This window comes from Embiotoca jacksoni, unplaced genomic scaffold (genome assembly GCF_022577435.1).
Source record: "Embiotoca jacksoni isolate LCO1_2020_lvr unplaced genomic scaffold, fEmbJac1.0.p SCAF_24, whole genome shotgun sequence".
Taxonomy (NCBI): Eukaryota; Metazoa; Chordata; class Actinopteri; family Embiotocidae; genus Embiotoca; species Embiotoca jacksoni.
This window is the reverse complement of record NW_027185375.1, coordinates 7,387,199-7,409,349: the sequence shown is the minus strand read 5'-3', so window position 1 is coordinate 7,409,349 and position 22,151 is coordinate 7,387,199. Positions and strand designations below refer to the sequence as shown.

The 22,151-nt window shown below is 41.4% G+C and overlaps 1 protein-coding gene across 8 annotated transcripts in view; it reads right to left on the bottom strand.

Annotated features, from left to right (window-relative positions):
* The window catches only part of mark2b (MAP/microtubule affinity-regulating kinase 2b), a 51,625-nt gene that overhangs the window by 21,649 nt on the left and 7,825 nt on the right, over positions 1–22,151 (bottom strand). For all 8 annotated transcript variants that reach the window (XM_069159259.1, XM_069159251.1, XM_069159254.1 and 5 more), the window contains exons 2-9: positions 9,886–10,056; positions 8,405–8,458; positions 6,287–6,335; positions 5,938–6,003; positions 5,357–5,427; positions 4,596–4,652; positions 1,731–1,967; positions 343–462 (exon numbers count right to left, since the gene is read on the bottom strand). In XM_069159259.1, coding sequence (XP_069015360.1) covers positions 343–462; positions 1,731–1,967; positions 4,596–4,652; positions 5,357–5,427; positions 5,938–6,003; positions 6,287–6,335; positions 8,405–8,458; positions 9,886–10,056 — 825 coding nt within the window. The remainder of the gene's footprint in view (positions 1–342; positions 463–1,730; positions 1,968–4,595; positions 4,653–5,356; positions 5,428–5,937; positions 6,004–6,286; positions 6,336–8,404; positions 8,459–9,885; positions 10,057–22,151) is intronic.

Sequence of the window (22,151 nt, the reverse complement as noted above, 5' to 3'; positions counted from 1 at the left end):
TCCCTCCAAACAAGTGACCATCCATCTAAATTTAGTGCAACCAAATTTAGTCACTCTTAAATCCTAATGTAGCAGGTATTTACTATGCCTTTAAAAAGCACTTTACACTTCAGCAACAAACTCACATATGGCTGGTAAAACAAGTCCAAGTTTACAGAACTGCATGTGCAGCACAAATCATTATATTCCTAAATAGATGGCTGGTCTGGCAACAGGGTGTCAGGATGTCTGTTTAAGGGACTGAACTGATTTGATTTTACAGTAAAAATAATACAACAGCGGCGATCAACAGTGCGTCCTGTCGGTATGTGGTGTTTTGCGTGTCGGTGCAGTGCAGTGTACCTCGAGGCTGCCTCTTTTGGAAGGGTTCAGGATGAGGAACTTTTTGAGCAGGTTCTCACAGTCGGTGGACATATAGAAAGGAATCCTGTATTTACCCCGCAGCACGCGCTCTCGCAGTTCCTGCAGATGGAAGAAGCGCATGGAGAGTCAATGGTAGGCTCCCAATATCCACCTCCAAACATACAGAAGCTCACACCCCGTTTCTCTCAGAGATTGAAGATTGTCAAAGGAAAGAAACTGGACTATTCCACATAGCTAGTTATTTTCGTCAATTTTCATTCATGCGTTTGTGTGAATGTTGGAAATTTTCTGTCTCATCTGCATTCTGCTATTTGAGTTCAATCTGATACGGTTGGAATTGGCCAAGCTACATATTAGCTGCACCCACACGTGAATTATACTTTTGTTAAACAAGTACCACATTCACCCCGGCAAAAGCTGGTTAGCATTTCAAAAAGCTACTATTTATACACAGCTGTCGCATAGCATGTGGATGATATACGTAACGTAACATGACTTTTATACACTATTGATTATGCTGATATTTGATTCTTTAAGTCACCAACCACAAATAAACATCAAAATTGAACAGTGCTCCAGTGAACTTATCGAACTGTCATTCAGACACTGAAGAGGCTAAAGCATGTAGTAACAGTTGTAAATAGGACCCTTATGTATAAAACAAGCTTTCACAGAGCTTATTGTCAGGCATTGCTTTTTCATAAAACTCGAGGCAAATCAAGTACTTGACACTATCTGAGTTTGTAAACTGTAATAGTTCAACAAACTAAAAAAGGGAACACGTTATTACAGCGACAATCCAGCGCAGCTAAAGGAGTGAAATCAGCAGAAAGTGAAGCTTTTGTCTATTGAATAAATAGTAAAAGCAGGAATGCAGTTCTTAAACATACAGCAGGAGGAAGTGCAAAGGTGTATTCAATAAGCACAGATTATGTTTCGCAGGCATGTTAAAATCAATACCATCACATTCAATGTCACCCACCCAAAATGTGTCTGCACTTCCACAGTGAGTCATCTGGGAACAGACTGACTGCACGGTGTGATAAGTGGTGTGAATGATTGTGGGTAGCTACAGTTCACAGAAAGTGTTAAATCTCTTGTTTAATTTTTTTTTTACAAAGTACCAGGTATCTGTGTGTTTGGTGCATCACATCACCAAATACACATTTAAAAACTCAATACTTGGACTGGCACTTCACACATAATAACTTGACACATTCCCCCTTTCTTGAGTTCAGTTTCTGCATTCTGTTGGGCAGAAAGAACCAAAACCAGCATGACAACTACTACAACCGCCCACAGAATACAGACATACACTTACGTAATACACAAGCACACACACACAAGCACACTCTCCCGTTCCCGACCTTGAGGTTTTGTCCATCAAAGGGCAGCGAGCCGCTGACCAGTGTGTAGAGGATCACTCCCAGGCTCCAGACATCCACCTCAGGCCCGTCGTACTTCTTGCCCTGGAAGAGCTCCGGGGCTGCGTAGGGCGGGGAGCCGCAGAAAGTGTCCAGCTTGTTCCCCAGAGTGAACTCATTACTGAAGCCGAAGTCCGCTATCTTAATGTTCATGTCGGCGTCCAGCAGCAGGTTCTCTGCCTGCAGACAGACAGCGCGTGTGGGGCAGAGGAGAGACAGAAAGACAGATTTATGAAGTACGGAGGAGGAGGATGGAACAGGAAGACGAATATAGAGGACAAAAGGAAACACCATTAAAAAAAAGGGATTTATGTGTTTTTCTGAATACTCCATGTGCCAAGAAATTAAAATACTCAAGATTTGCTTTGCTTCATATCGTAATGTGATATTTTATTTCTGCTCATGTGGAACTTGATTTTTTTACTTTCCTCCTTCCACACACAGATCAGAGCTACAGAAAGTTTAAAGGTAGGTTGAACAGCTGAAACAGAGAGATTGACAAATAGGCCAGTCTGCCATGCAGTGTCGGTGTGACAAAGATTTTCTCTGACATGCAAATGAGTGTGAAGATAACATATTTCATCCTGTTATACTGACAGTTGTCTAAAACACCCTTCTTTGGGGGGAAAACTGCTGAATGAGAACGAGGGCTTTCAGAGTCTGGGGCCTGCAAGCCACACACAATGCGCAAAGTGAAATACCACAGTATTTTCCGATGTGTGTGTGTGTGTTTGTATCTTTAAGTCTAAAGTGAGCCAGTGAGCAAGGAGGCAGGGGTTGCCTAGCAACAGGTGCGCTCTCCTTTTCACTTGCTCTGAATACTCTGCAGCTTCTGTGTGTTGGAGTGTGTGTGTGTGTGTGTGTGTGTGTGGAGAGTGTGTATGCACAACACTGACATCATCTCTAACCTCTGATCTGCAAAATAAATGAACACCAGCTTTTACATTTTGTGTTGACATTAATCTTCTTTGACTCATTAACATAAAAATGACTTAAATTGTTCAAAACAACAAAATAAAACTCTTTGATGTTTTTTTCTTTTTCAGAAAGAAAAACCACAGGCTAAGCAGAAACAGCAGTATAAACCATATATAGAACATGATGGCAGTGATACTGAGGTTTTCATCCTGGGACCCAAACAGAGTAATTTTAGTCCCCATGTGAAATGCACACTCATCAAAAAATTGCTCTTGCAGTGTGGACCCACTGGAGCTAAGCCTGTGCTGGATTTTACATCACAATCCCCAGATCAACAGTGATTAGGATAATGTGCAGGATGGTACACATCACAATAATGAAAACTGTATGTCCACCAGGAACCTCGAATTTCTCCTGCAGCCTGTTTTTGTAAATGACAACCATCATTACTTGCTAAATATGTAAAAAAAAAAAAAAAATTCATTTATACTTTCAGAAGCACTGAAAATGTATATTAAAGAGGACAAAAACAAGCACGGGTGGAAAAAACCCTACTTTGAATGGTAAGTTTCTGCCCGGTTACTGTAAGAGTAATCATGATAATGTCTTGTCTGCAGGTCTTCCTGCTGCTACAATAAGAGGATTTACAACTCATAATGCTTATAAATCAAAATGACCTGGAAACACTGGATCTGTGAGTGAATGCCGCGTTTCATTTTTGGAACCTAGCAATGTGAATTCACTCGAAACAAAACAAACAAATAGACAGAAGATCCAACATAACAGGATAACTGCTTAAAGATGTAAGTGTGTGTTTACGGGTGCAAAGGTGTGTGTTTAAGCCACAGCTCTCAAAGAATCATCTTTGTGATTAACCTGGGGTCGCCTGTTCGTGGTGGCAGGATTTCATCTCAAAAAGACAAATCATATGAAAAGTAATGTGCAATGACAGAGACAGAGAAGAGTCTGTGCTGTGGGAATAACAAAAAGATCAATAAATGAAATCACAAGAAGATCGCAAGATATTAGGCGGAAAACCCCCCAAAACGGCTTCTATTAAAACGTCAGCAAATAAAAGAAGGATGATGGATGAGATGCTCCAAGAAAAACCGATGAGCACTTTTCATTCAGTGCCTCGCGAGTGCTCGTGAACCTTATGAAGCTACCTGTGAATTCTGCTTGAACACATTCAGGACCTGTGACAGCACACCTGAATAACAGGACTGGGTGGGATATCAAGCAGTGATATGCTGGAATGACCCAGAGGCTGGAAAATGCTGAGTCGTAAAAAGTTTTTTTTTGTAATTGCTGGTATTTCGTGGCTCCTCCTTGTCGTTGGCTGTCAATCATCATTCAGTTCATTCAATAACTCAGAAATGTCATCGCTGGACAAACGATGTGTCTGAATAATTTTTCCCTGCATTATCTCAAAAATGTTTCCACGGGTGTAAAACCACGTTCTCTACATATTCTTTAGTTTCCTACGTTTCCGTCTCACCACAATAAGAGCAACCGTCTCTCCTAATATGCGCAAGTGATTAATACGTGCCTTTCAGTCATACTAAAATAAATGCGCAACTACTTCTCCTATTTCTACTTTCAGGGTTAGTAAATATCGTTGCGGGTGCAAAATGTTTCGATTTACATTTCCCCTTCTAGTATTTTGCACATTCAGGTCGAAAAGCCCAACATTACATATTCATTCAGGCAAACACGCTCAACAGACAACGTGTGTTAAATTGCACATTTAAAAGACTCAATCCTCACTTCACATCGTTAGTAGATCGGCTTGGACATTTTTTTGCGACTGGTTTGGAGTTTGCAGGTGATTTTACACACGCACACCTTTAGTAAATCAGGCCCACAGAGTAATACAATAATGTGTCTCACCTTGAGGTCTCTGTGTACTATACACTTCTGATGGCAATACTGCACCGCTGACACAATCTGGAGAGTGACAAAGAGAGAAAAGAGGGACACGTCACAGAGGATGATGAGATGGAAGAGTTAGACAGGGAAGGAAAACACTCTTCATTAGGATTTCATCAGCAAGCAATCACGAGGAGATGCTTTTCTAAGCAGTTTAATTAATGTTAATTCAACACAGGCCTACTGTAGTCACAAAAACAAAGTGCATTCTCTGACAACTTGATGTGTGTATATAGTTTCTGTAGCATACAGCAATATGTAATCCCTTCCATTGATAATAAGCATTTCATTCGAACATTTTATTGTGAAGGCCACATTTTCCGCAAACCCCGCCACTCCCGGTTTTTCCGGTTTCCTCTGGTGCAGAGTTTGTTTTGGTGAGGAGATGAAAGGAGGAGAGCCGTACTGACTATAAATACCGAGTTATATCTGTTAATAAAGCGAGTTTTGTCTGAACTTTCTGCTGACGGCATTTTTTTCGCGTGAATTTAATAAAAATGCAAGCTCCCGCAAATATTGCAAACTTTGCTTGATTCCGTGTTAATTATTGCGAGCGCAAGATAGCGATTTCCTGGAGGGACTGATTAATCTTCAAAGGCAGACAGCTGTACACAAGAGTTACACCACTAATCTCAGTCCAACTTGCCTTACCAAAACAAACACAACACATACAGTAGTGTGTGAAAATTACACTCAGACAGACATTTCCTTCCAACACACACCTGTCTGAATTTGGCACGGGCTTCTTTCTCCTTCATCCTGCCATGGGCCACCAAGTAATCAAAGACCTCTCCTGGGAGAGCAGAGAAAAAGAAGGAGAGCTGATTTAGTGTTGGAACCTGATACTTGTCTCCTTACAGCCAGAATAAGGGGTCAATGGGACACTGAACTAAACATTGTGCTGTAAGAACTCAAGTAGGAGCATAGTCATTATCTTAAGGATCTGTTTTGATTGTAGACTTTACTCGAAATAACACAGTAATAATAATATGTTATTATACCATGACTTTATGTTTTATGGGTAAATGAATACAGCACTGTTCTTGATTTTATACTTGTTTATAAAATGACAGGTACTGTGGAGTTATTTATACATTCACAGAGGCACTACATTTCAATATAAAGAGGATGGTGGTGCTCAATAAGAAAACGATAAAGACATGATGTGAAAACAAGAGATCTCTGCTTACAACCCTAGTTTTAAAAGCTTATTTATACATTTCTGTTTGTTGGGGACCATTAACCTATTATCTAACCTACAGAGTGTCGAGCTTCAGGGGGAATCATTTCACAGGGCACTTACCTCCACTGGCGTACTCCATTACCAGGTACAAAGTCTTCTCTGTCTCTATCACCTCAAAGAGCTTGACTGCAGGTGGAGAGAGAAAGGCAGAGAGAAAGAGGATTGGAGGGGGAGGGAAAAGTAAAGTGCAGATGGGACATGAGAGAAAGAAAAAAAAAAAGAAAAAAAAGAGAGGAGCAGTCAAAGCAAGAGTTGACCAAGAAAAAGACAGCAAGAGTGACAGTATAAAATGAAGACAAAAAACAGGATTAATAGTATTTTTGTTGAATACATGACCTTGAAAAAACAATAAATTCCAGTAACTCATTGAGTGATGAGAGAGCTGAATTTTTTTTTTAGTGTGCCTCACCTATGTTGGGATGATTCAACATCTTCATGATCCTCACCTCCCGAAAAAGCTGCGAGAATCAAGCAACACAGGGTGATGTTTCAAATATGCTATCAGAGTGTAGAGTGAAATTGATATTATATATATATCCTTTTTTTTTTTTTTTTTTATTGATATAATTAGATTTTGTGCCTTTGACCAAATAACAGGGAGGGATAAGAGAAAAATAAATCAGTTCAGCAGTACCCTATTTGTATAATTGAACAGAGTCCAGAGTCAATGTTTGTGGTGGATAAAATGACACTGAAAACATCCACTTCCTGTTTATGAACATGAGTCAAAAAAAATAAACATGGTTAGTGATGGCATAAAAGCAGAGATTTCAGCAATTCTGGTTTCAATCGCAGGTCTGGTGCAATTTAGGATTCCAGTATAACAAACATGAGAAGTCAAAATAATGCATACAGGTTTCTGTGATGAAAGCATGAGGATGTGCTCTCCACTCACTGGGAATTTATTTTCTCTGTGAGACAGCAGGTGAACTCAAACTGGGCTTACTGGATCTGTTTTGGTCCGATAAAGTCTTTAAACAGACAAAAACCTGCCAAACAAGGAGCATCAAAGTTTCCAACTTAAATGCAACACCGCTCTTTTAAAGTAGCAGCTCAGTCTGTCATATCTGCTCTGGTACAAATATTCGTGTGTATCCCAAAATACATTTGCTAAAGTAATGTAAACCACTTTTTCCAACATCACTTTATATTTGGGACCAATGCCAAGCTTTATATCAAAATTTTAATGCTGAATTTATGCTTATCTTAACTTTGAGGAAAGCCCGTGCCAGCTACACACGTCAAGTGTAAGGCTGTGAAGCTACTTAATAACCCCTTAAAACACAACCACAGATCCACTTTCTTTTTACTTTTAAAGGTCAGAAAACAGGCAGTAAATGTCTCTTTTTGACCCGCACTGATCGACTGAGCAGTTGAACTTGATATTAATATAATCGTCAATGATCCAGATTTCTCTGGGTGCTCTGTTCCTTCAAGAGAAAGTACACAGTGAATTTATTTTGAGTCTAATCCACATACACTAACCGGCCGCTGTTAACATTCACTGGGACACCAAATGTGCGTTCATCTGCAGTGGAAAACAGTCTGACACAAATGCACTAATTACACCTCTTCATGTAACATTTGACAGCTGGGCTGTTTCACTGAGCTTATTTTTTTTAATATATTTTGGCCAGTTTTTTAAAGATTTTCAGTGTAAATGAGTGAACTTTGAGGGAAAAGCATCGTAGATTTTGCTCCCACCACTGTACAGTAAAAAACAAGACTAGGTGAAAACCAAGTGTACGGCTGTGAGTGAAACACTATGAGGCTTTTAATTTGAAATCAGGGCTTTTGATTGGGAGCGGACTGTGATGCTAAAGAGGGAACTGAGCCGGCAGGTCGGCCTGCAGCCTCTACTTCACCTATGGACATGCTCGTGTTTCACCGGGACAAGCCGGAGGACGTTGCGGGGAACAGGGATGTCTGCTTTCCTTACTGCCACGAGATGAGCTATTAATTGGAAACGCAGAGTCGTGGCGATCGGCTGACCAACGGAGTAACTGAGATCACTCGGTCAGCGACAGACATTCGCGTTTATCGGGCAGAATAACGAGAAGCAACTCTCTAAAGACCCGATCGAGTATTATATTGAGACTTCCCTGCTAATTCTGGCCCTCGTGCACATGCGTCTCAACACTCCACATAAGGGTGTGCGAACGTTCGCATTTGTCGCTGGCTTTATGTTTCGGCCCTGTCAGTGACTTCGCTTTGTCTTAACATTTTCTTGTCGAGTCTGCATTTACGCACGCGTGTGTATTCTATGCCTTGTGCCTGTGGACGCGTGATTGTCTGGTGTGTGCGTTCAGTCTGCAAGCATACAGGGTTAGACAGTGTGCGTGTCAGTGGACAGACCCCACCCTGCCACGATCAAAGGAAGTAATTGCAGCTTGTTTCCTGTAATTAAAACTCTCTCTGAGAACTAGACCACTTCAGAAAGACACAGAGAGAGAGAAAAAGAGCGAGACATGGGGCACGAAAGTGACTTGAAAATGAGAATGAGAGAGAGAGAGTTAAAGAGACCCACCTTCTGCAAACTGGAGGAGTTGAGCTGTGTCTTATCGATGATCTTTACAGCCACCTAAATGCGAAACAAAAATGTGTTCATGTATTATGACACTTAATTAATTTATTACACTTGCTGTATGGGTTTGACGCATCTTTGTCGCACAAACCTGCCCATCCACAGTTTGTGATAGGACAGCACACACACTGCTATCTTTCTGGACACATCGCACACATACACACACACACAGCGACACAATCTCGCGGCATTAAGTGATAAACACACAATCACAGCAGGTGACAGTTGCATAATAGGACAGAATACAGAGACAGACACACACAGACAGCTGAAGCATGTTTTTTACCTCGGCCATATTGAGGTCTACAGTTCATAATCCAAAAGTTGTTACCAGCAAAGGAGACCGAGAACGGTAAAAACAGAGAGGGAATGAAAGAGAAACAAGACAGGAGCTGGGAAAAATAAAAATAGAAAAACGAAACAGACAGATGGGAGGGATTCAAAGTGAGAGCTGTAGAGAAAAGGAGATGAAACAGAACGAGAGAAAAGAGGGCACGAAGGGAGGGAAACAAAGAATTATCTCTTAGCAAGGACTCAGAAAGGGGAGATCGACTTAACTCTCGGATTTCTGTCTTTTACTCTGTCAACCAACTTCTTTCTCTCACCCCTTGTCTGACTCTTTCATGTCCTCTGACTCTCCCTTGTTGTCTTTGAGCGTGTTTGTGTGCGTGTGTGCGGGTGTGTGTGCGTGTGTGCGTTCCAGCGAGTCACATGGAGTGTTATCAGGGTGTCGGGCATAGGAGCTGTCACACATTGACAGAGGCAGCCCACCCTTCCCTCTTTCTCCCTCACATGTAGCAGACGGAGAGTTGACTTGACTGGGCATCAGACATGGCCCAGCATGGGCTCACTGCAGACACAGCTTTTCCCTTAAAGGTACAGATCACTAAGTTACATCACATCTGGAATTCACAGTAAGCCGGACACATTTAGGCTTCTCTATTCAGGCTGACAATGGTGATCTAATCTGCTGCAGCAGATGTACCGTCTCCAAAGCCGTGCAAGCCTGAGATCAGACCAAGCCCACTGGGTATCACAGCATGAACCCTCCCCTATCCTTAGCAACCAGGAAGCCAGATTACTATTTAGACATCAGACAAACATTTAGTGTTTTTCTACTTTTTTTCCCCCATCTAAACTAATTAAAAACATATGGGCTTCTTTTCTACTCCGAAAAGGTTTGGGAGATGAAACAGGCACGGGCTAAAAAAAATAAATAAAAAACAAACTCATCCGGTTTCCTCAAGATTTTCTGAGCACTGGATTTAAAAAAAAAAAATAAAGAGTCAATGGCAAAAGCATTTGTCCAGAATGTGACTGAAGGAGCTAAAAATAAAAGCCTCAAGTTCAAAAAGTCAAGACGACTCTGAAAGAGGAACCACAGGATAAGATTAAAGCCTGTGTGTGTGTGCGTGCGGGCCTACCTCTTTTCCGGTGAGGACGTGTCGTGCCAGTTTGACCTTCGCAAAGTTGCCTTTGCCGATGGTTTTCAGTAACCGATAGTTACCAATATGCGGCTGGTCATCTGATGTGGTCGTGGAAACGGAGTTCCGACATCGCGGCATGCTGGAGCGGCCAGATGATGACTTGGGCTCCTGGAAAGAGAGAAGGCGATATGTAATCGTAAGAAAGCTTTGATGACGCGTAGGCGGAAAGTAACAAAGAGACGGGAGAAACGTGATGGAACGGCGCTTTTATTCAAGCTGTGCCAAACATGTATGGCGCATAAAATTACAGGATATTTAAAGCTTAGAAAGACAGATACCATTTAAACTTACGTTAGCCACCATTTCATTCATTCAATAAAGGCAGAAAAACAACAACAACTATCAACAACGTGTAATAATAAATTTAAATTGGGTAACTACGTAGAGCAGGGGTGTCTAATCTTTTTCTCTCTGAGAGCTGCTCATGTTTAGGAACATTTATTCACATAGCTGAGCTCCACGCAAACCATCTGAATAAGCTGCTTTTATGTGAACAATAAGAAAATAACACTCAACACATTTTGGATCGCAGCAGCTTAAATTCAACAGCATGCGCATGCTTTTTTCTGTATGCATTTCTTTAGGTTTTTAACTGTGTATTCAGTGAGGCTATTCCACATTATAAAGGCCTAAATGCCTTCAGTTCTTATTGTACGTTTGGAGCTCTAAAGATACAGCTGTACTTCTACACAGAAGTGGCGAGATAAAGCTACCAACTTGGACCAGTCAGCCAATATTGATTACATCCTCTATACTTGTGAGATGTAAACAGCTAAATAAAAATGAGTGGGCTGCACTTGGATAAGGTAAAAAACATTTTTATTTCTCAACCAACCGAGAGAAAAAACAGCACATTTATAGCTGTATTTAGATGCTCTCCTTATTTAAGAGTCATATACTTCATTTTTGGAGAAAACAACACAGCTACTGCTTTATTGATACAAAAGCTGTGTTTAAGCAAATGCACTGATTACTAATGTTTTTTCCAACATTTCCTTGTAACATTTTCCTCCCTGTATTTACCATCACACAGCACAGTGCTTAATATTTTGGGTATGTACAGATGTCAGTAAATAGACGAACACTGGAACTATGCCCACGGCCAGATAACACCAGCTTCCTTTTAGATATATAGATATACATATGTGCTGCCACTGTGAGCTCAAGTCTCGAATTTCTGACCGTCACTGTGGTTAATGTTTGACACTGCAGTCAGTCACGCCCACACAATATTTATTTACAGGTAAGATGATCACATCAGGGTTCAGAGGAATTAAGTATTGTACATCTGCTTTTTAGAAACTGTCTGACTTCAATTCGAAACCACACAACGACGGTATTTTCCTGATGTTTGGTCTTTGCACAGCTTTCGCCAGGCTAAAGTTGTACAAATACATAAATCACTTTAATAGTCTCTTTATATGGTAGTTATGGTGTAAAAATTGCCTCAGTTCAGACAGAAGGTCCTTCAAGTCAAACACATATCCAAAAAAAGAAAACAAAACCTTGCTGTGCTGGCAAGTTTTGCATGGCTGGCAACTGCGATTGGGTTTCAACTCCAGGAAAGGGTCACAGCAATTGTGTGTGTGTGTGTGTGTGTGTGTGTGTGTGTGTGTGTGTGTGTGTGTGTGTGTGTGTGTGTGTGTGTGTGTGTGTGTGATCTGAGCGGACAGGTGACAGGGATCAGGGTCAGAAGAGAGGACGACTGGCTCCAGGGTGACGACACACACACACACACACACACACACACACACACACACACACACACACACACACACACACACACACACACAGGCTGTGACAGCAACGTCGGCGCACAGATACGAGAATACACACACAAAGGTGCGGGTATGCAGACGTGTGCGCGGACATACACAGAGGCACGAACTGCACACACTCCTCAGAGATTTGACACCAACGAGGGAGACGGTCTGCTGAAATTCACACTGTTGGTGCGACGTGAAGGGGTCCGCACGAATTGTCTCTTTCCTTTGTTCTCTCCCTCTGACACCAACCAGTCACTTTATTCTCCTAATTATCTCCCTCTAGCTTCAACAAATTAGAGGCTCGCTCTCCGTCGCAAATTACCATGCACAGACCACACTTCCCTGCTACCAAATCTTGTGCCATGGGAAACAAGGATAGCCATGATTAATTGACAGTGTTTGTATGTTTCTTGCTCCAGATGGTATGATCTAATGTCTGCATCCCAATCACCCCCCGACGCCCCCCCCCCCCCCATCCCCCCTCCTCCACACACACACACACAGCCACAGACACACACAAGGATCCTCATCCTGACAGTGCAGACATGCATAAATTGTAATAGGCCAGATTAAGCTTCAACACAAGCGGGGGAACTGGGATTAAAAACGAATGACAGTTACATTAAACCCAGAGGACAGGGGAAGGGCCTTATGTGGTCTTCTGTGTGGTGTGTGTGTGTGTGTGTGTGTGTGGGGGGGGGGGGGGGGGGGGGGGGGGGGGGGGGGGGGAGGCAAAGGATTTTTATTTTTGGAACATGAGGCAGAGGGAGGCAGACAATATGTGAGCACTTTTTGAGACAATGAGACCCAATATGACCCCACAAAGCTGATTTCTCAATGAGCTGAGCTGTCCTCAGAGGTCTGTGTGACCTAACTCCGTCTGTCACTTGCTCAGCATTGCATTGATGTCACTGGAGCACTGCGGTCCAAAATAGCACCTACAGGTCATATCTTGCCCTCAACAAAACATCTGTGCCTCTCAGGGGTTTAAAAAAAAAAAAAAAAAAGTGATGAGCCAACCTAATTGATCTGCTTTGATGGGATTTAAAACTTTGTCAGGGTTACATAATTTTATACTGGCCTGGTTTTGAAGATGCTTGGGAATAGCTATTCCTATCGATAAATATCAAAGAAGTAATGGTAGGCCACTCGGGCTGTGGATTTGCAAGAATCTGCCGACATGATATTTGAAGCCAGGATAGTTTAAAGAAAACAGCACCATATGTAGAAAATAGATAAAGATAAAGTTGACTATTTTTATGCAATCAGAAAAGAGGATTCTGCATTTGAATTCATCACAGTCTCTCTGACACCCAACAGCATAACAAAATGTCATCAATCTCTGAATCTACACTATTCCTTTAAAAATCCAGTGTGTTGAAGAATCGATACAGAATCACACAGGATTATAAACTCAAGTGTATCAACAGTTTCTTACACACCACCAGTAAAGTGCTGTAATAAATGGGTCATGTGTACATCTGAAATCCCATCACGACTTTTTCCCTGCATTTCCAGCTTTATGCAAAAGCCTGATTTCATAAAGCCGACAAGCCTCTCGAAGTCTAAACAGACCAGATCAAAACCGAGTATATGGCCACTGCATTCCAAACACCTGGTATGTGAGAGAGAAATATTAATATGAAAACTCAATCACACATCAGTGGTATGACTTCACTCAGTCACCTATCAGTCCAGACAAAAACAATACGTTTCCACAGCTGAATAACTATCTATACATTTTGAACGCATTTCTGCTGTAGGGTTACTTTAATGCCGGGGTGGGCAATTCATTTTCCCAAAGGGCCTCATGAGAAACTGGGGACTGTTGTGGAGGGCTGGACCAATAGGCTGAACTCAATTCTGCTCAATATTAATTTGATCTCTTTATGAAAAGCAGTAAATTGTATGGTTTTTATTAGCTGCTACTGGTAGTAGTAGATATTAAAATTAGGCTATTAAAATATGGTGCAAGCATTTTAAAAACGTCAACATTATATCACTTTTTAATCAACATTCACAAAAAAGATTTTGAAAATGAGCATATTTTTGCAGTATTTCAAAGACCAGCATTAAATTAAATTTATACAAAAATGTAATAATTGCTATTGATATTTTGTTTGTAGTGTAATTACCTCATTTGTGTTTTTCAGTTATTTGTTTTTGTTGAGTGAGAGAAGGGTTGGGTGTATATATAAGAGCAATGACACCTCCAGCCCACAAAGTACACACAACCAATGATTCAAGTCTTAATGAGGGTATATAATTACTGACTTACTGAATTAAAGACTGGTTTTTACTTTGCCATGTTCCACAAGGTAAATTACTCTACTAAATTCTCTGACACAACTTAGTTAACAAGTTAACCTCAGGAAGCAACTTAATGGGGAAGAAACGCCCGACGGAGTTGGTCCCGGTGAGAAATTCTCCCTCCACAGCTCCGCTGTGGCTCCGGTAGGCGAGTGCCTGGTTCAGATGATTTCTCTTAAGTAAGTGGTTGCTAGTCTGCATGCAAACATGCTGACTGACAGGTAAAGCAGTAAATGACAACACTGACTCAGAACAACAATCTTAAGGATTCTGTGATTTGGACACGTGGTCATAATTGCAGGCAAAGATCGACCGGTAAGACAAATACTGTATTTTGGGATGTGCAGATATATTTGAAATCAGAGGGCCATTCAGACCATTTTCAAAAACGTGACGACCATCCAAAGGACGAGCTGCCCAAATATAAAACGACAAAACTGTCAAATTACACAGGTCTACTAAAGACTACTAAAAACATATACGACCAATGATGTGGAAAAAGCTGGAGAAACCCGCGACAGGTGAGGCTTGCTTTGACTGCCGGGAACTTCTACAACAACAAATCCATAACTAAAAATTGCATTTAAAAAACAAACGAGCTTGTAAAAAAGACCTTTCCATAAATATACAACCACAGACAAGACATAAGGGAGGCTCTATGAATGTCTGCTTAGGAAACTGCTGCACAGCTGCAACACAGCAGTATCCCATCTGTGACACTGTTTAGCTTTGTGTGTTTTGGGGTTACACAGTCAATACAGTAGGCAACGCAAATGCTGGCTTCCTGTAAAGTTTGTAATTACGAGTGATTCGATGCACAGTGCAGCTGTAAATATAGATGGAAATGTCAACTTTTGTTTGCTAGCGAGACGGTAGCATGACGCATTCACACTGTTTAATTTCTGGGTGGCAACTTTTTGACAATTTGCCGTTTCTCGCTAAAAAAGCAAGCTGCGTTTGAGATATGAATAGACCCCGAGTTTACTTTGTCTCCTATTGTAGCTCTGTGAGCAGAGAAAATCTGGAGAATGATACGGCAAAGATCGGTCAGTTTAATACTTTATCAGACTTTTTCTGTTTTCATATATTCATAAACGCTATTCACGGTTTATTTACTACACACTTACTATTTACTAAAAGTATTCACACATCAATACGTGTTAAAAATATGTCAAAATGCAGTCGAGAGGCTAATTTTTTTATCTGCTGTCTCCGGGCAGTTTGATGTTACACATTCAACAGAAACAAAGACACACAAACAACAGACAAAATAACATCAAGGCATATTTAAATGAGCTTTCCCCTCAAAGAGGACCTAAAGCAAACTAACCCAGCTAACCGGGGTTGGTAACATGCAAAACCTCGATGCAACTGAGACGATCTGACATTCACACGCACTTCAGGCTGTGATTGGGCAGCTGTGTGGAAGTAAGAGAGGAGCTGGGCATTGGACTTCTTCCTCCAGCTCTTTTTTTTTTTTTTTTTTTTCCCCCATTTATTACGCAACCATTTGTGGCACTTTTTTACGTGAACAGCCGAGTACGAAAACAACAAAAAGTGCATCATTATCCGAACTTTTCAACAACATAACAGCTCCCCCGTTTCCATGACGGCTTTTTTGCTTTTCACTCGGCCTTTGAGGCTTTTTCGAACAGCGATAAACACTTGAGATTTCTGCCGTGGCCGGATAGTCTTGCGAACTACTTCTGAGAGCCCATAAGCTGGACCTTACAATTGAAGCGTGTTCCCTCCGAGTTCTTCCACGGCCCTCAACTCTTTGGTCTTCCTCCTCTCCTATCCTCTTTCATGTCTGACTATTTTTGTCTTCTGATTCTTCCTTCATTTTTGGGCAGCTGCAGGCTGAGCAAAAACCCCCCTCCCCTAACCCACACACACACACACACACACAGACATATATATATATATAGACATGTTGGGGGACAATAAGTGACATCATTGTTTTGTTCTCATATTACTCTCTGATGTTGAATGCGACTAATGAATACCAACATTAAACTGCTAAAAATGCAAAAAATGTATGTACTCACTTAATTTGACATGTTCGCATGACAAAACTGAGTGCAACATATTAGAGGGTATGTTGGGTAACTGTGGCTGTGTTCATGACATTCACAGCACATGAAGGGACTTCTTGTAGAAGGAATAGACGTAGTAAATAGGAAACACAAAGACACTTCAGGTGACAGTGAATTAGTGCCAGTAAGCGAGGATCACTTATAAATCTAATTTATAAACCTGCATATTTATAAAATGGTTAAATGTGTTTAAAATGATAGTCGTCACAGGTCATAAAAACAAAAGGCTATAATCTACAAAGATTATGACCTCTACTTTTAGCTGCAGCTCCAACAACAAATAGTACATTTTGAACAAAAAGCCAAGCATGTGCTCCATGATATTAATTTTACTTTTATAATTTCTAGTTAAAATCTTATGTTTGGATTACATTTCAAGCAGCTCGCCAACAAAGGAACAACAATGGACCGCTCAAGAATTAAGACATAACTCCTGCTAGGCTGGTACGTTACTCTCTGGATATTTCCCGGGCAAAATTCCCTTTTTACAGTACGATGTGTTTCTGATAACTAAATAATGTTTCTTCGGATTTTGACATGAGAAATCATGATGATTGAAATCATTAACTGGCAAGCTGTTCATGTTGCTTGCAGGCATCTTATTTACATCCACACTGTTAACGTGTGTAAAATGTGTCAGTCCAGTGATAGTGGCAGAGAATAAGAGCACAACACAAATCAGCAGCCACATTCAGCCAGAGGTCAAAGCAAATCTGCATTTTTCTTTAAAGACACTTTATATAAAATGATATGAATAATTTTTTTGTATCACCTTCGCGAAAGGATTTCACAACAATTCCTTAACCTGACTTCATTTCAATTTGTTAGTTTAGCCAAATGACAGCTTAAGTACAGCTTCAACTTGGTTGATATCTATATCAACAACAAGAATAACAAAGTGGTTTCCAATCTTTGCCACACAGTAAGGCGCCGTTTGCGCTGAACTTCACCAGCTACCGTGTGGCCAGCATGTTGCCTTTTTTTTTTTTTTTGGTCTACCGTGTGGAGACCATTAGTAGACTGTTTATATCCGGACCAACACTCGAGACCCCCCTCCAACACACACACACACACAATGAAAAGTCACTGACAAGACGTTTGCAGCTGAAAGCCATTTAGTGCCACACTGCAAATAAAAGCATTTGCACATGACCAAAACACACACACACACACACACACACACACACACACACACACACACACACACACCACACACACACACACACACACACACACACAGCCGTGAAGTTAATCCAAGGTAGCACTGGGTGTGTTTTGACTCGGGCCTCATTATCACTGACCTTTACTAATCTGAGTTCTGGGAGGAAGCCACTCAGATACAACCAGATGGAACTTTACACAGTACAGTTACGAAAGTGAAGGAGGTGTTACGCACTACTAACAAGAGGCGGCTGAAACCAAACGCAAGATAGGCAAACATGGGCAAAAACGTCAGCTACAGCAGAGAGGCTAATTTTTTTTTTTTTTTTTTTGGGAGGGGGGGGGGGTGTAATAAAGTGAGAGGTGAGTTTAAAACACCTTCCAGAACTTCCTGTTTACTGCACTGCCTGATCACACTGATCAATTACCAACTAGACATGTAATTAGGCTTCCAGATAAATATTCTGTCCACTTTTTCTTAAACCTATTAAGGACATTAACCTCCTACTCTGTAATCACAGCTGAACCTAATATCTGGGGTCAGTTCTCTTTGTTGGTCCTCACTACAGAAGCTGAGCCACTTGTTTTTAGTGGAAAACAGTGAATAAATCTGCATTGTGTGAAATATGCCTAACGATTTCATCATGTGCTTTTGATTTCTGAAATATGAGGTATAATTACGCAGACACATTATTCCTGCAATTATACACGATCGAAATATGGGTACTTTCCTGCCAACTTTGGCAACTGTGACTCATTGGTAGCTATTTCTCCGTGTCGCTTTTTTCAGATTGCCACGTCACAAACTGCTGTTAACAATTAAATATAATCACAATGTTCCCCCTCATTTGAAATAATTAACTACAAGTTAACCACTGCGTCCCTTCCTGTTGAGGACAACGTCTGTCACTGTAGAGGATGGGCTCACAGGACAGAGAGCAGATACCTGTGCAGTTACTCTAGCTATGCATTACACATGGAAAATGAAGTAACAGCTGAAGATTACACAATTGTTTACATTACGGGATAGTCATAAAAAAAAAAAGAAGTGTAATAAGATGCAAGGTTATTTGCAGAGTAAGAGTATAAGTACCATTTATGGTGATGAAATGTGGGATGGGTTATGGTAAATGAATCCATTTCTAATCAATATCAAATTTGATTTATTATAATTTAACACTGCCAATTAAAGATGGTTAATTTTTTTAATGGCAAAATATAAAATAATCACCATTTACTCTGACACATCCTGTTGAGTCAGACCCTCTGAGTTAATTTTAAAGAGCTGCTGTGATGTCGGCCACATGCGACCTCATGATTAAGTTTCCCTAATATGGTTATTAATAGTATAACATGTTAGAGTCTGGTTAAATCTGTAGTTATTGAGAGCACTCCTCCTTAACTACACTTCTACATGTTTAAATTAAACTTTAAAAAAATAAAATAATTAACACCTTCCAAATGGGCTTAACTTGACTTTAAGGCTGGTAATGCTGGAAAAGAAACATTTGTGAAACTTTACTTTTCTACCTCATCAAACTGTTCTTTGCCAATATCCTTTACAGCTGCACTGCTGTTTCACATGTGCTCTATTAATGATGACATTTTCATTATAAATTTATATGTCGGCCATGGTAAAAAACGAGGCTCTGCAACACACGGGTCTTGTGCAGGGAAAACAGTGAGGTTACAAAAAGAGTTCAAATTAAAAGTTAAAAGATGAACCTTCTATTATTGCAATCCTAAAACTCAACTGAACTAACTCTTATTTTATGAATACACACACACACACACACACACACACACACACACACACACACACACACCCCAACTTTAGGTCGTGATGGCTGCGTTGCCATGGAGATTTGTCGCTTGCTAATTCCTGCCCTCTATCTCGATAGTGGTTTGTATCTTCCTCGTCCTTCCTATATTTTCTCTGGCTCCCTCCCTCTCTACCCATCCCTCACTCTTTTTTTTTTTTTTTTTTTTCCCCCTTTCCAAGATAAGTTCCCAGAAATTATGCTGAAGAAAAGTTGTTGTCCTTGGACGGGAATATTTAGCTTCCAGGATCGTAATACTACCATACAGTGGCGTAACGGTTAAAACTAAATCTAACTAAACAGAGTAGCAGCAAGTTGTTATCTTCTTAATCACCATATTTTGCTTCATGGTAAGTAAGCCTGAAACCACAGCTCCCAACTAGACCTACTAATTATGAGGAAACCCAGAGAGAGAATAACTTTGCAACCGCTCTAATGAAAGGGAAATTAAAAGGAAAGTTTAAAAGCTACCAAATAGCCTAGCCCGGAGAAATGCTACTGCACCTGTCTGACAGTCCTTCTGATACAAGGCATAATAGAAAACACAGTTAAACGAGGCTGGGGCGTAGTGTTTTGATGGAATATATTCTCTTCTGAAGCTCTGCAGGGTACTGCCTCACGTACAGTACAGCTGGTATATTCATACCAGCCGAACATACTCGCCACCACACGAGGCCAAGTACATTTGCAAGAGGCCCCTTACTTTAGCGAGGTGGTGTCACGCTGGGTCACAGTTTACTGTGAATGTACTGTTGTGTGCATGTGTGTTCTCTTGAGCTGGGGTATCCTAACTCACCAGGTATGTGTGTGTGTGCGTGTGCGTGCACTTCAAATCAATCCCAAGCTTGTGTTTGCTCTGTCGCCGTCTCAGTTGGGACACACTGCATTTGCACGTTCTTGTGTGCCCTCGTTCTGCTGCTATGCAACTCCGTGGGCGTGAAGTGGTGCATGCGAGCCATCGGGGTAAACAGGTCTGTGTGGCTCTCTCAGGGTGGCTGGTTTGAATGGTTGACGGATGCACAGATGAAATACAGGTTTTCACTTCACCGGAAACACAGATGACCTCTGCGCACGCCAGAATAAGTTGAAATGCTGATATACGATGGAAAAAAAAAAAAAAAAAAAAAAAAAGCAGAGGTGCCATATCAAGTGAGTTTGGCTGTCATCCAGTGACTCCAGTGATCATAAACTGAGATTGGCCACCATCTGAGCAGCTAACCCACTCAAAATAAGCCTCTGTGGGAACTCTGGAACAGCTGTTTTGAGAGAAAATGAATGGAACAATGCATTTGTTGGAGGAATTAACACCAACAGCACAAGAAATACAAAACTAGAAATTTTAATACGGCGATGGCCACCACTATAAACAGAGACAATTTGTGTTGGAGAGACATTCAATTTAGCACTTGGATCCAAAGTAGCGAGGCTGTATTGTCTTTTGGACGCACACTGAATTTATGAAACGGAGGGAGAACGATTAGCCTGATCACGGTGACTTGCTTATTGCAGGTTTCTGTTGCCTGATTTGAACCTCGAATAACCTAATTTTACCCCCGAATGGATTTCAGACTCTGTGGGACTAAGCAGAGATCAGAAACTTTCCTCCAATGATTGCAGCTAAGCCTGCAGCACTCGAATGGTATGAAGCTCAGAATCAAGCAGGTCACCAGGTTGGGCAACGAAAAGCATTTTCAGGTAGGTTGGTCAGTCAGGAAAGTAAATTGGGCAGATATGTTCGGATAATAAGCAGCGTTACTAGTTATTGAGGTCATAAACAATGGCAGCTTGAACACTTGCCACCAGCTGTGCGCTTTAAAAACACTTTTGTACATTTACATTCAACTTTTATCCGATAATCTGTTTTAGTTTTCCCCTTGTTCTTTGACCCATTTATTTCTGCATATGATAATTCGAAAGGCCACAGTCTACATCGCCGCGTAAAAAAAACAAAAACAAAACGCACATTAGATCGCAGGAAGACGTCCAAGTATTGACGGCATTGTGACATCAAAGGACTGAACAGAGCAACAGAAATGCATCGAAGCAGTGAGGGAAAATCCACACTCCTTCACCTGGATGACGTCAAGTCCTTCAGTTCGCAGGTCTACAGTTAGCTGCCACACCTACCGCTCGGCTCAACTGGAAAGGCCTGTTTTGCCCTGTTATACAGACACAATCCAACACACACACACACACACACAACGCTCTGAATTTCACCCCATTGTTGGTTCAACACCTACACAGAACCTGCTCGTCCTATATTCCCGTGTCCACCGGACCTCAAAGTATAAACGGCTGAAAATTTCATTCCAATCCAATTAACCGTATGCGTCTGTGTGTCAGGGAGAAACGAGGGGCTGCTCTCTCTCTCTGTGTGTGTGTGTGTGTGTGTGTGTGTGTGTGTGTGTGTGTGTGTGTGTGTGTGTGTGCTCGTCGGCAAGAACAAATGTGAACGTGATGAAGTGAATGATCTTGTGTGTGTGTTTGAGGCAGGTTCTCTGTTGCTAGGGCTCTGGCTAGCTTTGTCTTTCTGTTCATCTGCCTAGTGACGGTTCTGGTAAGAAAGAGAGAGGCCTAATTTATGGTTTCCTGGGCGTTGACGGCAACGTGCATGCGTGTGCGACAGTGCGCGAGCGTTAGTGTGCGTCCTTTAGATTGCTTACATGATGACTCATTCGAGGGGAGCGTGAATGAAAACAGGCAAAAAGGTGATCACTGGAATATTAAAGCCCGTCTTCGGCACCAGCACACCCGTGTCAATACACTCGCGCATTCAGAGCTTCTTTCTCATCTATCTTGAATTTCCAGCGCACCAGCTTGCTGGGAGACTCTGCCCGTCTTTCACACTCCCAAGGTGTCAGGTGAAATACATCAAACTGTGCTCAGCTACACTCATATATCCAACAGTGCTTTTTTTTTTTTTTGGCTTTGTCTTTTTTGCCGTGGTGTTTGACAGCATTTTGAATCTGCAAGCTTCACTTTCTCGGTCCTGGTGCAGGTTACAAAGGTCAAACTGAAACAAACCAGAAACTGCTGCTGAGGAACAGCAT